Source organism: Grammomys surdaster, unplaced genomic scaffold, assembly GCF_004785775.1.
Source record: "Grammomys surdaster isolate TR1022 unplaced genomic scaffold, NIH_TR_1.0 252, whole genome shotgun sequence".
NCBI classification, from domain to species: Eukaryota; Metazoa; Chordata; class Mammalia; order Rodentia; family Muridae; genus Grammomys; species Grammomys surdaster.
In genome coordinates this window covers 1,330,613-1,352,913 of record NW_021604693.1, presented here as the reverse complement: position 1 = coordinate 1,352,913, position 22,301 = coordinate 1,330,613, and the positions used below count along the sequence as shown (strand labels likewise).

Here is a 22,301-nt window from a genome sequence, read left to right as displayed (position 1 = left end):
GAGGGAGGGGCCTGTTGCAGGTCTGCACCTGGCCACTAGGTGGCCTGGGTGACTACCGTACACTTCCTATAAAGGTCTCCTGGGAATTGAAGTCCTTACAGCCTCCTGAGCCTGGAAACTTCATGGCAGCTGGGACTTCATTATGCCACACTGGCATTCTGGGTTAAGTAAGTGTCTTCGGTTTGTCACCCACAGTTATACTCACAAACAGATGCATGTGTAACACTTTATTGGGAAAGATTTATACACTCTGGCCTGTCACAGGCCAAGGATGACACTGGGTGGTAGGTTGTATGGGGAGCCCAGAAATGGCTCAGACAGAAGCTATTATAAGAGCATGTTCCCCTGGGGCTTTTCACTTGCACATTTCAGTTTCTCCTTCAGGATGTGTAAGACCACAGTCTTTGAAACACTTGTTTGATGATAAAAACAAAGAGGAAAAGAAGAAGGGTATCCCTCCCCTCTCCCAGAAGTTCCTGCCCCAATACTAGGGACCCACTGGGAGTCTGTCTAAGATGCCAGATGACCATTGGTCCCTGCAATGGCATTTTGGGAAGTGTGGCTTTTTGAACATCTGAAGATTGTTGCAGAGATAATAGGGCCAAGAGTAGACAGTAACACCCTGATGTTAGCAGAGGGAGGTTTGAAAATGTCAAGATGCAGGGAGAACCCAGGAGAAGGGTATTCCTAGCTTTAAATAGGAAGCAGAGGAATTAGCGGGGAAGGGGGAATCCTCTCCAGGCTCTTAGCCAAACAAGGGATTCTTGCTGGCTAAAGGAAAAAATAGCCTGGTTCACAGAATTTCCAAGAAAAGCTTGAACTGGATGGCAGGCCAATACAGCACAGCTCACTCTTCCCGGAGCTTTTCCTTGGCTTGGCTGGTGGTGGCCTGGGATGGTGTCTTCCTCTTGCTGGGGCTGCCCCCACCCAAAACCAGCCCCAGCCCCAGGCAGGCCAGGGCTAGAAAGTGGACCCAGAAGTAGATGGAGGCCCAGTACCGGAGTGTGTCACCCATGGAAAGAAGCACAAAGCCCATGCACATGTAGTCGTAAGCACGCATCTTCAGAAACCAGTGGACCCAGTCCCAGGCTTTCTGGCCCCCGGGGCTCAGATGTCTCCGCAAGGCTGACTCCAAATAGCCCTCAGCAGCCAGGCACAGCGGGATGGTCATGAAGCTTAGGTAGTAGCCAGGGTGGAGGCCATGCCAGTAGGCACTCAGCAGCATGGTCCAGGCACTCCTGGAGGAAGATGTTGAGTCAGGACACACAAGTCCAAGCTTCAGTCCCTTCCTCAAACCCAGGAGTACAGAGCTCAGCCCTCCTCCCTCAGACTGATTTGTTCATGCCCACCCTTCCTTCCTGCATCCTGAAAGTCAAGGAGGCTAGCTAGCATTGTCACTGGGAGTTGAACTCAGGACCCTGCACACACCAGGCAATAATGCACCACTAAGCTGCATCCCTAGCACGCTGAGATAGCTTCTTAATAATTACATTTTAAATGTACATGTGTGTACCATGTGCCAGCATCTGAGGTCAGAAGAGGGTGTCGGATCCTCTGGAACTGGAATTATGATGGTTTGGGTTTTTTGCCTGTGTGTATGTCTGAGTACTTTGTGCATGCTCAAAACCCTTGGAGCCCAGAAGAGGACTCCTCTGGAGATAAAGTTGTGAGCTGTTAAGTGTGTGTTGGGGATCAAAGTCAGATTCTTTGCAAGAGCAACAAGTGCTCATAACCACTGAGCCATCTTTCCAAAACTTACTTCCCTAACCTTTCAGTCCACAAATTCAGGCTCTGACTCTCTGCTAAGGAGGACAGAGAGTGAAGCAGTGTCTACTGCATTCTCCAATGGAGCAGTGATCAACAATTCAGGCAGGACCATGAGCTCATGGGTTCTTTTCTTGCTTAGAGACTTGCCTCTCTCGACAAAGCAACTCTCTGCAATGACAGAACCATGTTGACTGGATTATGATGAGAGGCAGCAGGGTAACTATTTGTAAATGCTAAGGAAATCTCTCAGCCGTAGGGGGGGAAAAAGTCTCCCAAAGTTGTCCTGCATTATTTTATTGCTGTTTTTTAAATTTTTAATTTCATTTATTTTGGTCAACTTGACACAAGCTAGTGTCACCTGAGAAAAGAAAATCTCAATTGAGAAAATAACCCCATCAGATTGGCCTATGCAAGTCTGTGGAGCATTTTCTTGATTGATGACTGATGTGGAAGAACCCAGCCTGCTATGGGCAGTGCTACTGAGTGCAAACTGAGCAAGCCATTGAGAGCACCCTTACTAAGACAGTAGTGAAGCACTGGCCTGGTACACCTGGGACCCTGGAAACATAAAAAGCCTCCAGATGTTATGTTCCCTGAGGGTATAGCATAATTACTGCTGATTGAAAATAATAAATGATCAAAATACTGGGGTGCCCTGGGCTTTGACCTGACTCTGATCCTCAGGGCTTTAATAGTGTCATCTATAACTGGTAACACTCAAATGCCCTTTTTTTAAAAATTATTTATTTATTTATTTATTTATTTATTTTTTCAAATGCCCTTTTTTAAAAGACAGGGTTTCCATGTAGGCCCAGCTTGCCGCAAACTCCTGTCTCCACTTTCCAAGCGGTATTATTACATACGTACACCACTTGCAATTACTACCAACTGAATTACAAACATCCCCAGCCCATACTCTAACATCTATTTATTCATCCATGTATGTGTGTATGTGCTCCTGTGTGCCATGAATTATGTTTATGGTTCAGAGAACAACTTGGTGTAGTCAGTTCTCTCCTTCCCCCATGTATTTCTTGGAGACGATCTTGCTTGGTGCCAAGTGCCTTTACAGGTTAAATCATGTCATCAGCATGGGTTTTGTTTGTTTGTTTTTATTGTTGTTGTTGCTGGGAGACAGCGTCTCACTTTGTTATCTAGACTGGCCTTGAACTGAGAATCCTCTTGTTTTAACTACCAGCCCCTTGCCCAGTGCAGTGAGCATCACCTAGCTTGGCTTCAGTGTCTCCTTCTAGCACCTCTTCCTAAAGTGCCAGCATCACATTACCGTCTACCTCTGCAATGATCCCCAGGAGGATATCTGATAGTCTTTAAGTTAATGAGATAAAACTCAAGTCCTTCTTCCTTACACATGTCCCAACAGCTTCTTCCTGCTAGGTCCTTTTCTGGAAAGGCTCTCCTGTGCCCTGGGTCACTTGACAACCCACTGCCTGGGAAACAGGCTTCATTTCTTTCTCTGCTGAGCACCCTAAGCCCCCAGCTCTTCCCCTCAAAGCCAGTGTCAGGCTTATTGAAGAACCTCTTCCCTCCATTACACCTATCTGGACACCCAAAGGCTCACATTCACCTCCCTGGTTCACCCCTGACACCCACACCCTCCCATGCATTCTCCCAACAGAGCCAGATCAGATTGTTTCTAGTTTTTTATGATGCTGGAGATGGAGTCCAGGGCCTGGTGAGCATCAGTCATACAGTGCATCATTGATTTTCTTTTTTTTAAGATGTCAAACTTCCTGCCTCACAGCCTGAGTGCTGAGATTATAAGTGTGTGCCACCATGCCTGATTCAGAGTGAGTATTTTTTTAAAAAAGAAAGTTTCATTTTTAATTGTGTGTGTGTGTGTGCACTCGCTCATGTGCACACACTCACACAAGTGGGAATCATGCAGATGAGAGCAGTGCCTGTGGAGGTCAGAATGAGTGTGTCTGACGCCTAGGAGCTGGAGTTACAAGCGGCTGTAACCCTGATATGGATGCTGGGAACTGAGCTAGGGTCCTCTGCAAGAGCCTACGCAATCTTAATCACTGAGTCTCCTCTCCAGCTTCTCAGAGTGGCTCTTTAAACCACAGTTCCCATCATGGCTGGGCAAATCTAGCTCATAAACTGTTGTCATTAACTACCTAGCAGGGGATGGTATCTCTGTGGCCACTGGTCACACCTGGCAGTTTGGAAAGGATTGAGTATTGACCTCAAAAACAAACAAACAAACAAACAAACAAACAAACAAACAAAACAAACCCAGAAGAATGAGAACAATTTCAAAGTTGGTCAGATTGAGGACTGGTCTGCAGGTCCTACCACTCAGGCCACTGGATGGGTTGAAGGTATCACTGAGTGGCAGAGACCTGTTCTGCAGACACTTGAGCAAAATGGGAAGACGGTGGATGGAAAAGAAGTAGGTTAAAAAAAAAACAAACCCAACAAAGTTGGCCAGCATGGTGTCACAAACCTGAAATCCCAACACTGAGGGGGCGGAGACAGGAAGGGAGCTGAAGTTTGAGGACCAGTCTGGTTTATGTAACAAGCAGAGACCAGTCAGCGGTACAGAATGAGATCTTATCTCAAGAAACCTACAAGCCAGGCATGGTAGTGCACACCTGCATCACAAAGACAGTTCTGAAAGTCAGTTAGCTACCAATCTAGATTAAAGTCAGCCTAGCCTACATGAAGCTCTGTCTAAAAACAAACAAGATCTGTCAAAATAGCCCAAGGGGTAAAGATACCTGTAGCCTGATGACCTGAGCTCATCAATTTCTGGGATCCAAGACTGACTACTGACTACACTTGAATGAGGTAGGCCCAGAGGATTTGCCTCAGAAGGCCCAAGAAACTATAACTTCTGTAAGCCCTGGGCCTTAGGGCCCAGTTAGAGAAAACCCCAGACTACCGCAGAATGTACTGGGAGATAAAGCTCTGCACTATCTCTGATACCAGGTAGGCTGCCTCACCTCAAAACGTAGGAGCGGAAAGGTGCGCTCTTGTAGATGTACTGTGCCAGCCACCACTGCACGGTCATGTTCCAGTACCGCATGCCATCCCGCACACGCACGCAGAAGTCTGTGCCATAGCAGTCGATGTTACGGATGGTCTCATAGTCATACTCCAGGGAAGCTGCAATCTCCGGACTGGGGGTGGGGGTGGGGGTGGGGATGAGGATGGGGACAGACATGCAGCTCAGCCAGGCCCCTCCTGACACCTGCTTCTGTCCCAGCCCGATGCTAAAGAGGGGTTTCTAGACAAGGTGACGGCTCCCTCTTTGGCTGTGATTTTTGAGGGCCACTGGGGAGGATAGGGCAGAGGGAGCCGGGTGGGTGGGGCACAATTCACTAATGGTGGGGTGCTCTTGGCAACTAGCAGGGCCTGATACAGCCACAAAAATCTTTGAAGAGCTATGGTTGCTAAGCTATCAGGTCCACTGGCAACCAAGCTCAGTAATATTTGAATAGTTTCTAAGTATGGTCCTTTCTGAACTGTGGGGCAGAGCAGCTGCCAGGAAAGCATCCACTCTAAAAAGATGGTTCATGGTTGCTAGGGAGATATTCTAGGCCTTGTGACTCTCAATGATCTCTGTTGCTAGGGAAAAGGCATTCCTTAGCAACAAGGCCCAGGCTGTTCAGAAAAATCTCTTCAGAATGGGCCTCTTCCCTGGTCCCTGTGATTGTTCGAGAAGTGTCACGACTCCAGAAACATCAGAGGTTTCCAGATCTCTGACCAAAACTGTCAGAGAAAGATGCTAGCCTATGTGAATGTCCAATGGTTTTTGGACAGGGGAGGGAAGGCATCCTTTACCAGTGGGACTTGTAGATTTAAAACAGCATTTAATCTCTGCCTGACTTCACTGTAGGACACCTTCTCTCTAGCAGTGGGTGGTCCATCCATAGTTACTAGGGCAGTGTCAATCAGTTTATATGGGGGGGGTGCCATTATCATGAACAGGATGGCAGTTTATAACAATCAGGGGGAGATACAACCCTACCAAGGAGTGGTCTACAATTTAGGAGAGGCTGTAATCCTATTTCCCAGCAGGAAGGCTGACAATGAATTCTAGAAACAGAGATTCAGTTCACTACGTTGCTAGGGAAAACATTTCCCTATCAACAAGGAGTGGTGCTTCCTAAGTCGTAAGAACCTTATAGTTACTAGTCTTGTGACTTTTCAAGCAATGATGTTGCTGGGGGTTGGGGTAGCTTTACTGGTAAAAGGAAAGCCTCAGCAATTAGGGGAAGACAACCTGTGGTTGCTGAGAGTGGTGCTCTCCACAGCTGGAGGAGAGCAGCTACAGATGTTACTTTCTTAGAAATAGGGCAACTGGGAGATGCTGTGTGAGAACATCCCATGGTGAGCTGCTGGCTCTAAGCAAGACAGGCAGTTGGGGGCGGGGGTGTGTGTAGATTTCACAGCCACAAACAGCAGGGCTCTCAGCAGGAAGGAAGGAACCATGGTTGCTAGGGATACGGCATCCTCAGCAGAGGGGCTATATAATTGCTAAGGAACTGTTTCCCTAGCAACAGATGATGGACCACTACTACCAAAGGATATTATCTCTAGCAACTGAGAACAGCCTGGACCTTGGGGTGACTCTTCCATGGCAACACAGGGTAGGCATGTCGTTGCTAAGATATCATTTTCCTTTCTCTAGCAATAGAGGACAATTAGCCATACTGAGGGGTGACAAGTGCTAGCAACAGGGGGCAATTTGTAGAAACCAGGAACACATAGTTTCCCTAGTGGCCAGGGAAGGGAGGTGATAGTCACCAGGGGAGGCAATATGCTGCCAACCATTACTGGTAGCCCTACACCCTGCTCCCTTCCCTACTAGGGGCAGAGCCAACCCTTGGTGGTGGGGCCTGCTGGGTCTTGGGAAGCCTCCCTCCCGCCGCCTGACCTGCTAGGGGGTGGGCATTGGAGGGTGGGGCCGCCCCCGGCCCGGGCTTTGGCAGCCACAGGGTAGGCCCCGAAGCCCGCGGCAATGCAACCGCACTCGGCCGCAATCCAGGCCACGTAGAAGCGCATGCGGAAGGCGAAGAAGACCGGGATCATGTAGAAGAGGCGGGTGGGCAGCGGGCGGGCGTAGAAGGCGTCCTCACGCACAGCTTCCAGTGGGAAGAGATGGGAGGACAGCAGGAAGAGCAGGCCAAAGAGCGGGGCTGGCCAGGCACGGCGCAGCAGGGGCCTCAGGCTGGGCACGGCTTCCGGGAAGGGCTGTTCCAGCCAATCCAGGTAGGTGCGGTAGCGGAAGAATGGGCCTGTGGAGGGTGGCAAGGAGCAGGTGGTTGGATGCTGTGTTTCTGAGCCTACTGGGGAGGTGAGGGTGAAAGGAGGAGCATGGAGATGGGAAAAGGGGAAGGGGAGTGAGAGAAGGAGTTGAGGACAGTAGGTCTGTAAATAGAAAGAGCTCAAAACCACCGAGTAAGGGAGACATGGAGAGCTGGTAAACGGTGACCAAAGGGAAGGGGGAGGGAGAGGGACAGATACCAGGAAACCGGTGTAGATACCCCTACAGGGAAGAGCTGGCTCCTGAACAGCTCCTTCTGGATGCTGAGAGGGCTTGGGTGGTAGAGGGGAGACAGGCAGGGAAAGGAGAGACTTGAAGTTCTTGAGGTATGATGGGATATAGACCAGGAAGCATCTATGTGGAATGAATGAAGGACAGGTGCTAAAGCCCTTGTGTGTTCACCACAGACCATGAGTATGATTCCATTTACATGAGACATCTTTACAGACACAAGTCAATCAATGGTCTGCAGGGGTGGAAGAGGTTTGGTGCTGATGACTAAAGGTTAGGTGACTCCTTTTCAAAGACGAGGCTGTTCTGCAAACAAATACACACTGGTGATGGTTTCACAAGTCTACGGATGTATAAAAGCCAGTGAGTTGGGGCATTTTAAATGGATCACATGTGAATAACAGCCCCATAAGGTTGTAATAAAAAAAATAGACAAAAAGAAAACCAGGGCTGAGGAATATAGTTCAGTGGTAGAACATCTGTCTAACATGCATAGATTCTGGGTTCAATCCCCAGTGTCACATACAACAACAGAAACAGATAAGGAATGTGGCAGGCATGGTGGTGTATTTCTGGAATCTGAGACCCTGAGAGGCTGAGCCAGGTCCTGAGTTTAATTAAGGCCGGCCTAGATTATCCATATTGGGAGACCCTTCCTCAGACAAAACAAAGGGGGCTGGAGAGATAAGGAAGTAGAATGTTTACTGCTCTTCCAGAAGCCCCAAGTGTGGGTCCCAATCCACATGTTAGGTGGTTTATATCTGTAGCTTCAGTTTCAGAGAATCCACTCCCTCTCCTAGGCTCTATGTGCACTGTGACATGGAGTACATAGAGACAAGCGCGCGCACACACACACACACACACACACACAGAGAGAGAGAGAGAGAGAGAGAGAGAGAGAGAGAGAGAGAGCATTTAAAAAAATTAAAAACAAAGGAACAAAGCCAACACCTATGAGGTAAGTCTAGCACTGTAGCCACTTGGTAGAACATTTGCCTGGCATGCACAAGGCCCTGGCATCAGTCCCTAGCACCAAATAAACCCATCATGATGACTTTCTGAGTCAGGTCAGGTGGTATACTCCTGTAATGTCATCTCTCCAAGAAGCTGAGGTAGGACAATCAAATGGTCAAGGCCTACCTATAGAGGTCTTGTCTCAAGATAAAGTTGCTGGGCCGTGGTGGTGTACACCTTTGAACCTCAGCACTCAGGAGGCAAAGGCAGACAGATGATCCCTGTAAGTCCAAGGCCAGCCTGGTCTACAGAGTGAGTTCCAGGACAGCCATGGCTATACAGAGAAACCCTGTCTTGAAAAAGAAACAAAACAAAACAAAGAGGTCAAGAGTTTACTTGTGAGGTAGAGGTAGGCAGATCTCTGAGTCTGAGGCCATCCTGCTACAAAGAGAGTTTCAGAATAACATAGGCTATACAGTGAGACCCTGCCCAAACCAAACCAAACCAAACGGCTAGGATATAACTCAATTCTTGAGCATTTGCCTGGCACATATAAGGTCCTAGGTTCAATCTTTGAACTAGTGTAGCCCTAGCATCCCACTCCCTTAGAAAAAGATATATTTTCTGAAACTTGAAAGATCCTGAGTTGTGAATATTTGCTCCATGGATGGCAGAAACCGCAGGCTTACATAGGCCCATCTCCTTTAACTCTCCTATTGGCTCCCTAGCAGGAGAAAAAGCAATCCTTCAGGGTCAGTTCCCACAGTAGACAGATGTGCTCTGACAGGACAGTAGCTGACAGAGTACAGGTAGCCTAGGACAGAACTTGGGATATACAACAGGAACAGAACTCTGGATAAGAAGCAGAGGATGACCCAGAAGTGCTGGGCAGGCTGCTTACCTGTCATGATTCCCACGTAACAGTAGCTATAGCTGAGGGTCTCCATCAAAGAAGGGACATCAGGCAGGAGGCCCAGGGTAGGCTCCTTGCTGAAGCCAGAAGCTATTTCCTTTCTCTGGGCCAGATGCAGATCCTGGACTTCACTGGCCAGACTCACCAACTATGGGAAGAGAGAGGAAGGCAAGTGATTGGAGTCCCCAGGCCATCTTCACATCCATTTATTTCAGCCTATGAGTAAGGCTGAGGTCCTACCTCATGGATGGCACTGCATATCAAGAGTGGTAGAAGAAACCTTCAGTTGGTGGCTATCCCCAGGGCTCAGTTCTAGACCTTTTTCTTGTTCTTTTTTTTAACTTCTTTTAAAAAAAAAATATTTATTTACAACCTAAATGCTGTCCTCTCTCCCAGTCCCTCCCCCACCCCACCCCCTTCTCCTCTGAGAGGGTGCCTCCTTCCCTCCAAGACACCAGGTCTCTACAGAGTCAGGTGCTTCCTCTCCCACTGTGGCCAGACAAGGAAGCCCTATGTGCTAGGGGATTCGATCCAGCTCATGCATCTTCCTCCTCCTTCTCTTCCTCCTCCTCCTCTTTTCTTCTCTTCTCTTCTTCTTTTTCTTCCCCTCCCCCTCCTCCTTTCTGCTTTCATACAGTTTCACAACTTGCTTGGTTGCCTGCCTGCCTACCTACCTCCCTTCCTTTCTTCTTTCTGGTACTAGGACTCAGACACAGGGCCTTGAATATGCTATGCAAGTGCTGTAACACTAAGCCACATCCCAGGTCCCTCTCCCTGCTTTCACATTTTGAAACAAAGACATGCTAAGTTGTTAAGGCTGGCCTTGAACTTCTGATCCTCCCAGCTCCCCTTTAGGAGAGCTGGGATTATGTTCCTTTCTGACTCCACTGGGTAGGGGCAGGGGGGTGAAGATGTCCCAACTGCCTTTCCAGATCTACTCAACCCATTTTAGCCAGAGACAAAACTCTTAAAAGGCCACATCTGTGTCCTCCTGCTTCATGTTAGTCTCCATGGACAGAGCCCCAGCAGATGGAGAGAGGCAAGAGAACAAAGCCAGCGCTTCTCCTGCACGATGGTTTCCAGAGTAGGATGGGGTTTTAAAAACACTTTTCCCTTTTAGGCTCCACAACATACAGTTGACCCACCTATTGGTCCACCACCTTTTTTTTTTTAAAAAAAAATCGTGTCTTCTTTTCACCAAGCCATTGTCATAGACCAAAACCCTCTATTCATCCTCAAAGTACCATGTCTCACGTGACTCTGAGTCACCTGCCTACAGTCACAGTGTATATCTATCAAGCTGCTTTCAGAGTCACCTAGACTTTTTTTTTTCCAGACTGGGTATTATATAATCCCAATTATTCTCAAATTCCTCATCCTCCAGCCTTCACTTCCCAACTGCTGCTGGGATTACCACTGTGCACCACCATACTAGCCTTTTGGGTTTTTTTTTTTTTTTTTTTTTTTTTTTGTCCTTTTCATTTTGTGTCTCTGGGTGTATGGTCTATGTGTGCAGATGCCCAGAGGCCAGAAGAGGATGTCAAATCTCCTGGAGCTGGTGTAACTGTTATTCGAGAGCCACTCAGTCTGGGTGTCAGGATCCAAACTTAGGACCTGTGGAAGAGCAGTGTTCTCAACCACTGATCTCTCTCTCTAATCGGTTTTTATTTTTGAGGGGAAGGATCTTTTTATTTTTGGCGACGGAGTCTGTCTAAATAGCCCTGGCTGTCCTGGAACTCTCTTTGTACACCAAACTGGCCTCAACTCACAGAGGTCTGTCTCTGTGTCCCAAGTCCTGGGATTAAAGGCATGTGCTACCATGTCCATCTTGGAGGTATCTTTTTATGCTGGGATTACATCCATGTACTACCATGCTTTGCTATTTTTTTTAAAGATTTATTTATTGTTTACATATAGTATTCTGCCGGCACCTGTGCCTGCACACCAGAAAAGGACACCAAATTGTATTATAGATGGTTATGAGCCACTATGTGGTTGCTGGGAATTGAACTCAGGACCAGTGCTCTTACCCTCTAAGCCATCTCTCTGGCCCCATCTTTATTTTGATAAATGGATCCTGTTTCAACCCATTTCATTCCATTTAATTCTCTCAGCACCCATGGCAAATTATTATCAAAGAGACAAATTTGTTGTGTCCTGTCTCCTGGCCTAGAAGTAAACAACAAACAAACTTCTTCCTGAGGGATCTCAGCCCTCTATAGGAAAAAGTCCATATTTATCGTGGGCAACATAGTCCCTTGTGGCCTGGCTTCTGCTGCCCATTCAACCACACGTAGTCAGAAAGTGGGTGGACATGGCGAGCACAGTTTGCAACGCCCAGCCTGTTCCTATTTACATGTGCAGGTCCATACACACCCAAAGGCGCTTCTTCCAATGCACAGCTGACCAATCTCTGCCTAATGTTGGGTTTGCCATAAGAACTCTGGAGAAACTAGTTTTCAACATGGCTGGACTGTCCATGGCTATGCTGCTGGAGCCTAGAACATAGCAAGAGCTCACAACTGATGTGATCTGGACTAGGGACTGAGGACCAATCACTCTTGCCCTTTTCTTAGGTGATTAAGATTCAGACCCACGGCTAACAATGTAGTTCATTTGGTCAAGTGCTTGCTTAGTGTGCTGAGGTCCTTGGTTTGAGTCCCTAGAACCATAATAAACCAGGACAGCAGTGTATGCCAACAATCCTGGCACTTGGGAGCTGGAGGCAGAATCAAAAGTTCAACATCATCTTTTCTTTGTTTGAGGCCAACATAGGGTGCTACATAAGTCTCTGTTTCAAAAATGAAAAACCACAACTGTACTCTGTCCCAGCTTTGTGCCCTTGGGCCAGATACCTTCTCTCCAGAGTAATTTTCCTCCTTGGAGAATGGTTTGCTACAGACTCAAGAAGAGCATGTTAGCAAAGCACACTGGCAAGGTACATTCTAGGTGTGCCAAATGGCTTGTGATAGAGCACTCGGGTTATCTCCTTACCCTGCAATGAGTGGAAAGGTGAAGACCTGCTCCAGAGGATGTGAGAGGTGAACTCTGTCCCCAGGGAGAAGTGAAGTCCCAAGCTTAGGGTTTGTGAAAGATAAAACTCCATACCCTCCACCCTCCACCATGATAAAGTCTGGGAGAAAGCAAGAGGCTCCCCAGCTCCCAGGGAGACTAAAGGAAGTAGTGTTCCCCAAGTCTCACCTTCAGTGTCAACAGCAGCTGGACAGCATTGGTGAAGGGCGTGGGAGTGGGCAGGCCCAGCAGGCTGAGAGCTCGGAAGAAGAGGAGATAGGAGAAGGTCCAGGCAAGAGCCAGGGCATGGCAGGAGCTAGGACAGAGGTGGGAAGTCGTAGTGTTGGGTACAGGGACCTTAGCCTCTGTTTCCTTCTCCTGAGTCTGGCTTCATTATCCCATCCCACCTCCCACCCACCCATTCAGACAGAAAAGAACAACAGGTGAGAGGACTGGTGGATGAGAGAGACAGAAGAGGCACAGCCAGAAATAAGAAAAGAAGGAGGGGCATTAAGAGAGGCTTCTTGAAGAAGGTATTTCAACCCTCTGTAAGATCCAGAGCTCAGGACTGGGTTATGAAAGTCTGTCACATGGATATCGAGGACTGGGGCAAAGATGCAGGGGCGAGAAGGTACAGAACAAGGTGGGAGAGGAAGAAAAAAGCAGCTAAGGCACATGAGATTAACAGGAGACAGCAAGAGACTAGAGGAGAAGAAACGGAAGGCCCGAGGAGGAAACAGGTTGCTGTTTCTCTGCATCGTCTTTCCTTTCTCACCACCTAGTTCTCACCAAGGCTGGGCCTGAATGAGGGCCCAGGTTCCCAAGATGGTGATCAGAGAATGCAAACTGTGGGGGCCGCAGGTGAATAAGGTGAGCCCCAGGCCCACAGCTGCTGCCCCCCATCTCTTCAGCCCAGGTCCTGAAAGAAAAAGGTAAAATATAAGCCTAGAACCTTCGGGAGGGGTGATTTCCCCACCCCAGCTCCCTCACCCTAATTTTCCACTAGACACGGAACCTGACTCACCAGCTTTCTTAAAGAGGAAGCCAACAGGGATGGAGATAAGAAGGACCATTAGATATGTCCATTCTTCGGGTGTCATGGTCTGGGGGAGGAAGGACTCACAGTGAGAACACAGTGAGAGTATTCCAGTCTCTTCCTCTTTTGAAGACAGTAGAATCACCTACTTTTGAGGCCTCCAGCTTACTCCCCCTTCCAGGATCCAAGAATCAAGCCCCCACCCCACCCCTCTGCCAATGTTGAAATCAAAAGTACTTCTACTCTCACGACCCACACCTTCTGGCCAGAAAAACAATCCTTCACGAGACCCCTCTTCTCTGATAGCCCAGGGATCTATCAGTGACCTATATCATCCCTACACTCCTGAGTACATAGGAACCCTTCAGGGTCTTGTCTGGATCCTCAATTTCCTCTGCGTCTTACAGGACCCAAGAACCCAGTACTCCCACCCCCGCCCAGCTCGGAGAAACCCAGCATTTAGCATCCTGTCTTCCGAGCTCTGGGCTCCTCTCTAACCTGTACCTCAGAGAGAAGGCAATGACCCTAAGATCTGCAGGCACCTTCAGTAGCCCAGCCCCGCGCAGCGAAGCCCAGCGTGGATCCGATTCTGCCAGGGTAGATCCACAGGCGGTTACGCCACCCAGCCTGGCCACGCTATGGGCGCTGTCCCCGCACCCCGACACCCTACGATCTTCGTGACGCCGCCATACAACCTAATCTGGGCCCACCTGAACCGTCCGTGGACCAGGAGACTGCGGAGCCCCTTTTCGAGAATGCCTCGGCTCGGGCCACGCCTCCCCAGCTCAGCACGCCCCCGCACCACCCGTTCTGGAGGGCGCCGGCAGGGCTGCGCAGTCCAGGCCCCGAGAGCCTCCGCTGTACGAGATACAGCACCGCAAGAAAGGAACCCAGAGCACCGGTCCGCGGCAAGAAGCCAGTCGCGACCGTTCTAGGAGGCCCCCGGGCAAAGAGCTGCCTGTACGTGAAGGGGCGGGGTTTCGGTCAGAAAGGCGGGGCCAAGAGCTTCGAGTCGGGTTGAGACTTGAGAAGGAGGAGGGACCTGGAGCTCGGCGTTCGGAAAGACACAGACTTTCAGCTTCGGATTCCTTCGGGCACACTCGGTCATTCAAGCTCACGGCTTGGAGGTGGGGCCACAAGCTTCGGCTTACTTCGGAGATAGCCGAGTTCTCAAGTCACGGTTCGGAATTAGATGCATTCACAAACTCAGCCGGATGTAGGCGGGGCCACACGTTTCGGCTTGTTTCGGAGATGATCGGGTCCAAAAGTCGTTTTTTAGTGTTCGGCGGGCTCAAGAACGCTGCACGAAGTAGGCGGGACCACATGCTTCGGCTTACTTCGGAGAACGTCGGAATTAGGCAGGGTTGGGGAGTCAAAGAATAGCCGGATGTGGGCGGGGTCACATATTTGGATTTATTTCAGATAGCTGAATGCTTTTCAGGTCACAGTCAAATGCCAGTGAGGGCAGAAGTGTCAGTAGACTTGGCTTAATAACAGACGGAGCTAATAGCTTAACGAAACATCAAGTCTTGTTTTGGGGGAGAAAGGCGGAGCCACAGAAGACCGGAAAAGGGCGAAGGGGTGGGGCCTACATGATTCGTAGATTTGGGGGCAAGGCCAGAGAATGACCCTCAAGGTCCCACTGGTGTAGTGAGTGGCGGTGAGGGCTCCCTCACCTTTTCCGCTTTGCTGACCTGACGGGATGACGGAGGACGCTCTACGTAGGGCCAGCTCCGCCTTAATCGAGAGTTGGTGTTGGCTAGGGGTTGACTTATTGCCTCTGCCCGAAGACAGTACGACAGATTGAAGGGGACCCACGACGGGCACTGCACCCAGAGTGCGACTGTGGAGTCAATCGTAGGCGTGAACTCCTTAAATTAGGTAGGAAGTGGGCGGGGCCACAGCTGGAAGAATGACGGGATCTGGCTAGGCTCGAAGGCCGAACCTCTGGCAATTTAGAGGGGATGGCTGATTCGACTGAGCCGAGATCTCCCGCAGGCGTTCGGGATGGGCAGGGCTCCCGATTGAGCCGAATTTAGGATGCTGGAACATCGAACAGCTAGGGCAAGACAGGATTGGGTTTCTTTTAAAGTCCGACTCAGAATGAATAGGCGGGAAAGGCAGATCTGGGAAATTCGAAAGGGGAGGGGCTGGGCTCCAAGTATTTAGAAGAGGGTGTGGCTTGAGCAATTCTCCACCCCTACATTGAGGGTCTGAGACTTGACGGACGCAGCAGAAAGAAGACACCCACTTTGCAAAAAGGGTGGTGCACCACTATGGCGGGAGGTCTCTCCGAGGCGACTAGATGTGGTGGCACGCATTGGCAGTGATGATGGTCACCTGGAGCTGAGGGGGAGCGAAACAGTGGGACCTGGGTGAGGGGCGTGGTCTTAACTGGTCCCTGGGTAGATCTTGGCCTGCGGTGCAGGTGGCAGCCCTGGCTCCGCCCCCTGGGAAGTCGGGGCGGGGCCTTGCATTGAGGGCGTGGAAGACTTCAGTCGGGTCCGTGGGGCTGTTTGGGTGACCTCGACGCACCCCCACTCCGCAGGAAGATGCTGGTGGTGGAGGTCGCTAATGGCCGCTCGCTGGTGTGGGGAGCCGAGGCCGTGCAGGCGCTGCGGGAGCGCCTGGGAGTCGGGGGACGCACGGTGGGCGCCCTGCCCCGCGGGCCCCGCCAGAACTCGCGCCTGGGCCTTCCGCTTCTGCTGCTGCCTGAAGAAGCCCGGCTCCTGGCCGAGATAGGCGCTGTGACCCTAGTCAGTGTCCCGCGTCCGGATCCCCGCAGCCATGGCTTGGTAAGAAACAAAAGGCCCTTATAGTGGGAAGGCCTGGGTGGGCCTGTTCTAGAAAGGCGGTGTTGGAAGGTTGTAAACAGGGTCAGGATTCTGTCTTCCTAAGGAACTGCAGGCTGTGTCTTGGGGTTCCAGCTAAGTTTACTTCTCAGGCCCTAGCATCGTTCAAACGCCAGCAAGAGCAGAGTTTCCAGGATCAGAGCACTTTGGCAGCCGAGGCCCGAGAGACCCGGCGTCAGGAGCTCCTAGAGAAGATCGTAGAGGGCCAGGCTGTCAAGAAGCAGAAGCTGGAACAGGATTCAAGGGCAGATGAAGAAGGCCAAGAAGCTGGTGGAAGTGAAGCTGCCCAAGGGAGTGAGACCAGTAATGATGGCCAGGCTTCTGCGGAGCAGGAGGGAGCAGGTGAGAGTTGGATTTAGAATTAAGATTTGGGGCAGGAGGGAGGGAAGCTTTGGAGAATTTTAGTTGGGGTTTTCTGGGAATAAGGAGACCGTGTGGACTGAGTAAATTCTTCTCTGTACATCCCCCCCCCCCACCCCCCCGCCCCAGATTCTTCATCGCCCCAACCAGGACCTTCAAATGGGGTGACTCCCTTGCCCAGATCAGCCCTGCTTATCCAGCTGGCCACTGCCAGGCCTCGGCCTGTGAAAGCTAAGCCTCTGGACTGGCGTGTGCAGTCCAAAGACTGGCCCCATGCTGGCCGTCCTGCCCACGAGCTGCGCTACAGCATCTACAGAGACCTATGGGAGAGAGGCTTCTTCCTCAGCGCAGCTGGAAAGTTTGGTGGTGACTTCCTGGTCTATCCTGGTGAGTTTGGGTTGGGGCTCTGGTGGCTGTACCTTTTCTGATAGTCTTTATTTGTTGTACATTTTCTCTTTTGTCCCACCTCTTTGCCCAGGGGACCTAAAACAGGATGTCAAATATGCCAGAGTTCTCTTGGACTTGAGGAGAGTAGTTTTGTCAGAGACAGGTTTCCATCCCATAGCCAGAATTAGCTTGGAATTTGCTATGCTGCACAGGCTAGCCTTGGAATGCAAGGGCTTCCTTTCTCTACCTCCCAAGTGCTGGAATTGCAGGCTTGTGTCACAGCACCTGGCTTAGTGTAGTAACTTTTCATAAATAATGTCTGTGATCTAGAAACTGATTTAGAAATCCTTACATATGTTCACAAAACATACGAGTGCATTCACCACAGGATTCTTTATAGAATTGAAAGATTAAAAGTAGGGGAATTACTGATAAGTTAGGAAGAAAACACGGTAATTAAGCTGGAAGAAATAGTGTATGCCTTTAATCCCAGCCAAGCTGCATAGTGAGACAGCCCCAAAACAAAAGCCAGAAAAGAACAACAAGAACAACAACAACAAAACACAGTTGTTGCCAGGCGGTGGTGATGCATACATTTAATCCCAGCACTCAGGAAGCAGAAGCAGTCAGATCTCTGTGAGTTTGAGGCCAGCCTGGTATTCAGGACAGCCAAATCTACACAGAGAAACCCTGTCACAAAAATCAAATCAAACAAACCAAAACAAACCCAGCTGTCTGGGAAACAGTGTTAGTTATCAAAGAATTACTGTATAGGATTAGAGTTGGGTATTGTAGTACATGTCTCTAATATCAGCCCTAAATAAGTGGAGACATAGACAGTTTGAGGCTAGCTTTGGCTACATGACACCTCATCTCAACAAAGAAATAAAAAAGATGGCCATGTGTGATGGCCATATTTGTATTCCTAGCACTTGAGGGTCCGAGACAGAACGATTGTTATAAGTTTGAGACTTGCATAAGCAACATAGTGAGTTCAGGCCTGTCAGGGCTGGGTATCAAGACTGTCTGGAAAACAAAAGAAAAAGAAAAAGAAAAAAAAGTTTTAGGGTCATGTATGTGAAAAGTACAATGAAAAATGAAAAAAAAATGACAGGTAGTTGAAAATGTATGGTAGACCATATTTTGATATGGATATACAGATGCATACGTGCCATTTAAGTTGCCTCGAACATCGAAGTTCCAGTTAGGTCTGAGTATGCTGGTGTGTGCCTGTATCCCCAGCTACTTGGGAAACTGAAGCAGAATTTCTTGGATGTGGGAGTTAAAAACCAATTTATACAACATAGGTGAGATTCCTGTTTCCAGACAAAGCCACTGCCATTTAAAATGAGTAGTTGAAATCAGTTAATTACCTAATCTTATACCTTAGATGTTTGTTTATTTGTTTTTGAGACAAGGCTCATTGTGTACCTCTGGCTGGCCCAGAACTTGCTATGTAGATCACAGTAGCCTAGAACTCAAAGAGCCTGTCTCTGTCTCCCAAGTGCTCAGATTAAAGGCTTGCACCACCGTGCCTGGGAATCTCTGGGAAGTTCTGGGAAGTTTTTGAGTAAAGGTCTACTATGTAACCTTGTCTGGCCTCAGACTCACAGAGATCTACCTGTCTGCCTTTGAGTGCTGGGATCAAAGGTATCTGTAACCATATCAGGACTTACTCTTTTTTTTTTTTTTATTTTTAATTTTTATGTGCATTGCCTGTTATATTTCTGTGTAAGGGTGTTGGATTCCCTGGACTGGAGTTAGAGATTGCTGTGAACTGTCATGTGGGTGTTGGGAATTGAATTCTTCTGAAAGAGCAGCCAGTGCTCTTAACCACTGAACCAGCTCTCCAGTCCCTCTTTTTTTTTTTTTTAATGTAGTGTCTCAGTATTGAATCCCCAGCCGGTGGATGTCCAGTTTCCCACATGACACAGTTGGAAGCATTCTTGCTTCAGCCTTCTATGTGCTAGGGTGACAAATACATGCCACCACACACAGCTGTAATCTAGACTAACTAAATTGAACCATAAACTAAACTATTTCTTCCTTTCTTGATTCTTTTCTTCCTTTTTTTTTTTTTTTTCTTGTTTTTCAAGACAGGGTTTCTCTGTGTAGTCTTGGCTGTCCTGGAACTCACACTGTAGACCAGGCTGGCCTCAAACTCAGAAATCCACCTGCCTCTGTCTCCCAAGTGCTGGGATTAAAGGCGTGCGCCACCACCGCCCGGCTCCTTTTTTTTTTTTTTAAGATTTATTTATTTATTTATTTATTTATTTATTTATTTATTTATTTATTTAATGTATATGAGTACATCATTGCTCTCTTCAGACACACAAGAAGAAGGCATAAGACCCCATTGTAGATGGTTGTGAGCCACCATGTGGTTGCTGGGAATTGAACTTAGGTCCTCTGGAAGAGCAGTCAGTTGTTCTTAACCTCTGAGCCATCTCTCCAGCTCCCTCTTCTTCTCTGTCCTTTAACAGTGCATGTAACCCTGGCTGGCTTCAACCATGCCAGTGCTGAGGTGATTAAAATGCATAAGCATTCATGCCTGGCACTGACCAGTTCATTCTGATATGTCAATATTTCTAAAACAGTGAGTACTTACGTGTACAGACACCGAGAGAATCCTTGCCTCAGTGAAACAGTGTCTGAAGCCTCAATCACTCTAATGCTTCTAAGTTTATTTTTAAATTTTGCCTGAGGCTCAAAGTTGCTAAGCCAGGAAAAACAGTTACAGGATTAGTTTCTCAAGCATTTTGATGTATCCTCTCAGCTGGCTGGAGCCCTGTAACAGCCAGAGAACCTGGTTACTGCCTAGGCTCTAACAAGAACACAGCTGCCAGGCAAGGACATAACAACAGTTCCTTCCCTTAGAGTGCTAAGGTTTAGATTCTCACTCACTCCCTCTTAAAGATTTCAACTTCATTTCTGTTTTCTTTTAATGTTTTGTGTGTGTACATGTGTGTGTGGTTGTCTAAGGAGACTGGGAGATGGCATTGGATTCCCCTAGACCTGGAGTGACAGGCACTTGTGAGCTGTCTGATGTATGTGCTGAGAACTTAGCACTTGGGTCCCTCTGGAAGAATACTTTGATGTCTTAATCGTTTGGGCATCTCTCCAGCTCTATATTTTAAATTTCCGTTGCCTATGATTTTCCTCTTGTATTCAGCTTCCTATCATGCTAATTCAGATTCACCAGGGACAGACTGTCAGCTGTTCAGTAACTAATGTCATCAGAGGGCTTCCCTGTCTCTGCCTACAGAACATATATGGCTGCTGTGCTTGGCTGGCAGAGGCAAGACTGTGTGTACAGTAAGGCCCACAAAACTAACCGTGTTTATCGTCAGGATCTTTTTTTGGGAAATTCTATTAACTATCTTTATTTATTTCAGTCTCTCTCGCTCTCTCTCTTTTTTTTTTTTTTTTTTTTTTTTTTGAGACCATTTCTCTGTGTAGCAGCCCTAGCTGTTCCTAAACTCACTCTGTAGACCAGGCTGACTTTTAACACACAGAGATCTGCCTACCTCTGCCTCCCCAGTACTGGGATTAAAGACGTTTGCCACCACAATGGCTTTTAATTTTTGCACTATCCTAGTATGAAATCTTTTCTTTTTTCTAGCCTGTTAGAGTATCAGACTGATTCCGTTTTTGTTTCATGACTGCAGTGCTAGGGATCAGACCTTGTTTGTGCTTGTGCCCCATAAGTGGTCTCCTAATGAGCCACATCCCAGTACTTGTGGCTTTCAAAAAAAAATCTTGACTTTCTTTCTTTTGTTTTTTTTTCATCTTTTATTTATTTACTTATTTTTTTGGTAAAATTTCTTTATGATGCCTAGGTTGGTCTTGATTATCGTGTTGTGTCTATCCCCCACCCCCACCCCAAACCTCCTCAGTGCTTGAGGGTACAAGTGCATCTCACCACATCTTTTAATCATGATAGCTGTTTATTGTTTAGTCTTTTAGATGTATCTTGTACCATGGAAGTAACCATTCTGTGCTTTCTATTCTGTTTCTTAGCAATTGTGAAGCCATCTTGAGTCATCAAAACCAACCTGGGCCACATGAAATCTCTGTCTCAAAAAAGGAAAAAGAGAAGATAGACGACCCTTAGGAGTAGAGTAGCTGTTCCAGGTGTAATGGTACACACTCAGGAAACAGACTAAGAAACTTCCTAGCACTCAGGAAACAGACATAGGTAGATTTCTGTAGGGTTGAGGCCAGTCTGGTCTATATAGTGAGTTCCAGAACATCCAGAGCATCCAGAGCTACATAGAGAGACCCTGTCTCAAAAAAAAAAAAAAAAAAAAAGTAGTTGGGTCCAAGGATCTGGGTTTCAAAATACTCAGTGTGTGCTGAAAGCTGAAATGTCCATGTAGCCTATGATACCCGCTACTCAGGAGGCTAAGACAGGAGAATGAGAGTGCCAAGGTTAAGGTCAGTGTGAGCTACAGGGCAAGTTCAAGACTAGCAAGGACACTGTAGACCCTGCCTCCAAAAGTAAAAAGAGAGTGCCAGAGAGATGGCTCAGTGGTTAAGAGCACTAAGTACTCTTGCAGAGGACCGGGTATGGTTCCTAGCACCCATATGGTAGCTCACAACCATCTGTAACCCCAGTTCTATGGGTCCTAATGCCCTCTTCTGACCTACTTAGGCACCAGCCACACATGGTCCACATGCATGCATGCATGCATGCATGCAGGGAAGCAAACATTCATATACTTTAAAAAGTGAATAAATAAATAAAAAGGCAGTAGAACACTTATTTACACAAGGCTCCGGCTTCCATACCCTGCACTACAAAGGAAACAAAAATGCAGTAAGCCCAAGGATCCCATGTCAGATCCCAGCCCAGCCCCTGCAGGTGGGAGCTGCTCTGCATCTGTCTTTCTTCCAGGTGATCCGCTGCGTTTCCACGCTCACTACATTGCTCAGTGCTGGTCTGCCGAGGACCCCATCCCTCTTCAGGACCTGGTCTCTGCAGGCCGCCTGGGAACCAGTGTCAGAAAGACCCTGCTTCTCTGCTCCCCTCAGCCTGATGGGAAGGTGGTCTATACTTCCCTGCAGTGGGCCAGCCTTCAGTGAGCTGGAGACTGAGGGGGATGTGCTGTGTGGGGCACCCCCCCCCCCCCCCCCGATGGTCACCCCAGCTCATCTCCGCATGGAAGCTTGTGCTCTCCTGCCCTGCCTGGTTAGTTCTGATTCCAGGGTTTTGAACACTACAGCCTTTGTTTGTTTTTTGTTTTCCTGTTTGAAGGCAATTACTACCTGTGTTGTTCTGTATTTCTGTTTCCACACTGAGCTTGTTGAGAATGGAGACTGTTTTTGTTTGGCTTTTTCTGACCTTGCGGGGCTTAGGTCCTAGCAGTTCTCAATAAATTTGTTGAATAAATGTTTGTATTTTGAGTCCTTACAACAATCCTTGAAATGTGGGGCTCTCATTCCTATATTCAGATGAGAAAAGGGAAGGGGAAATGACTTGACCAGGCTCACAAA

At 48.3% G+C, this 22,301-nt stretch overlaps 2 protein-coding genes across 3 annotated transcripts; one reads left to right on the top strand and one right to left on the bottom strand.

Annotated features, from left to right (window-relative positions):
- Positions 1 to 212: 212 nt before the first annotated feature.
- On the bottom strand, positions 213 to 14,522 carry Mboat7 (membrane bound O-acyltransferase domain containing 7). 2 transcript variants are annotated; one of them, XM_028775026.1, is made up of 8 exons: positions 13,917 to 14,522; positions 13,195 to 13,273; positions 12,960 to 13,089; positions 12,360 to 12,486; positions 9,147 to 9,306; positions 6,671 to 7,031; positions 4,734 to 4,910; positions 213 to 1,238 (listed from the first exon to the last, which is right to left on the bottom strand). In XM_028775026.1, the coding sequence occupies exons 2-8, from the start codon at positions 13,268 to 13,270 to the stop codon at positions 848 to 850; spliced, it is 1,422 nt and encodes a 473-aa protein (XP_028630859.1). In that variant the 5' UTR covers positions 13,271 to 13,273; positions 13,917 to 14,522; the 3' UTR covers positions 213 to 847. The 2 variants fall into 2 exon arrangements, with proteins under 2 accessions (XP_028630859.1, XP_028630860.1); XM_028775027.1 differs by lacking the exons at positions 12,360 to 12,486; positions 13,195 to 13,273; positions 13,917 to 14,522 and having other exon boundaries at positions 12,960 to 13,073.
- Positions 14,459 to 22,201, top strand: Tsen34 (tRNA splicing endonuclease subunit 34). Its single transcript, XM_028775028.1, has 5 exons — positions 14,459 to 15,087; positions 15,755 to 16,001; positions 16,151 to 16,400; positions 16,548 to 16,805; positions 21,703 to 22,201. The coding sequence occupies exons 2-5, from the start codon at positions 15,759 to 15,761 to the stop codon at positions 21,888 to 21,890; spliced, it is 939 nt and encodes a 312-aa protein (XP_028630861.1). The 5' UTR covers positions 14,459 to 15,087; positions 15,755 to 15,758; the 3' UTR covers positions 21,891 to 22,201.
- Positions 22,202 to 22,301: the final 100 nt, after the last annotated feature.

Excerpts from the sequence above, each read along its gene's own strand:
- Mboat7 (XM_028775026.1), bottom strand. The coding sequence starts at position 13,270 with ATGACACCCGAAGAATGGACATATCTAATGGTCCTTCTTATCTCCATC. Across the intron at positions 4,911-6,670 it reads CAATGCCCACCCCCTAGCAG|TCCGGAGATTGCAGCTTCCC; the intron begins GTCAGGCGGCGG and ends CCCCACCCCCAG. Across the intron at positions 1,239-4,733 it reads TTCCGCTCCTACGTTTTGAG|GAGTGCCTGGACCATGCTGC; the intron begins GTGAGGCAGCCT and ends ATCTTCCTCCAG.
- Tsen34 (XM_028775028.1), top strand. The coding sequence starts at position 15,759 with ATGCTGGTGGTGGAGGTCGCTAATGGCCGCTCGCTGGTGTGGGGAGCC. Across the intron at positions 16,401-16,547 it reads TGCGGAGCAGGAGGGAGCAG|ATTCTTCATCGCCCCAACCA; the intron begins GTGAGAGTTGGA and ends CCCCCGCCCCAG. Across the intron at positions 16,806-21,702 it reads TGACTTCCTGGTCTATCCTG|GTGATCCGCTGCGTTTCCAC; the intron begins GTGAGTTTGGGT and ends TCTTTCTTCCAG.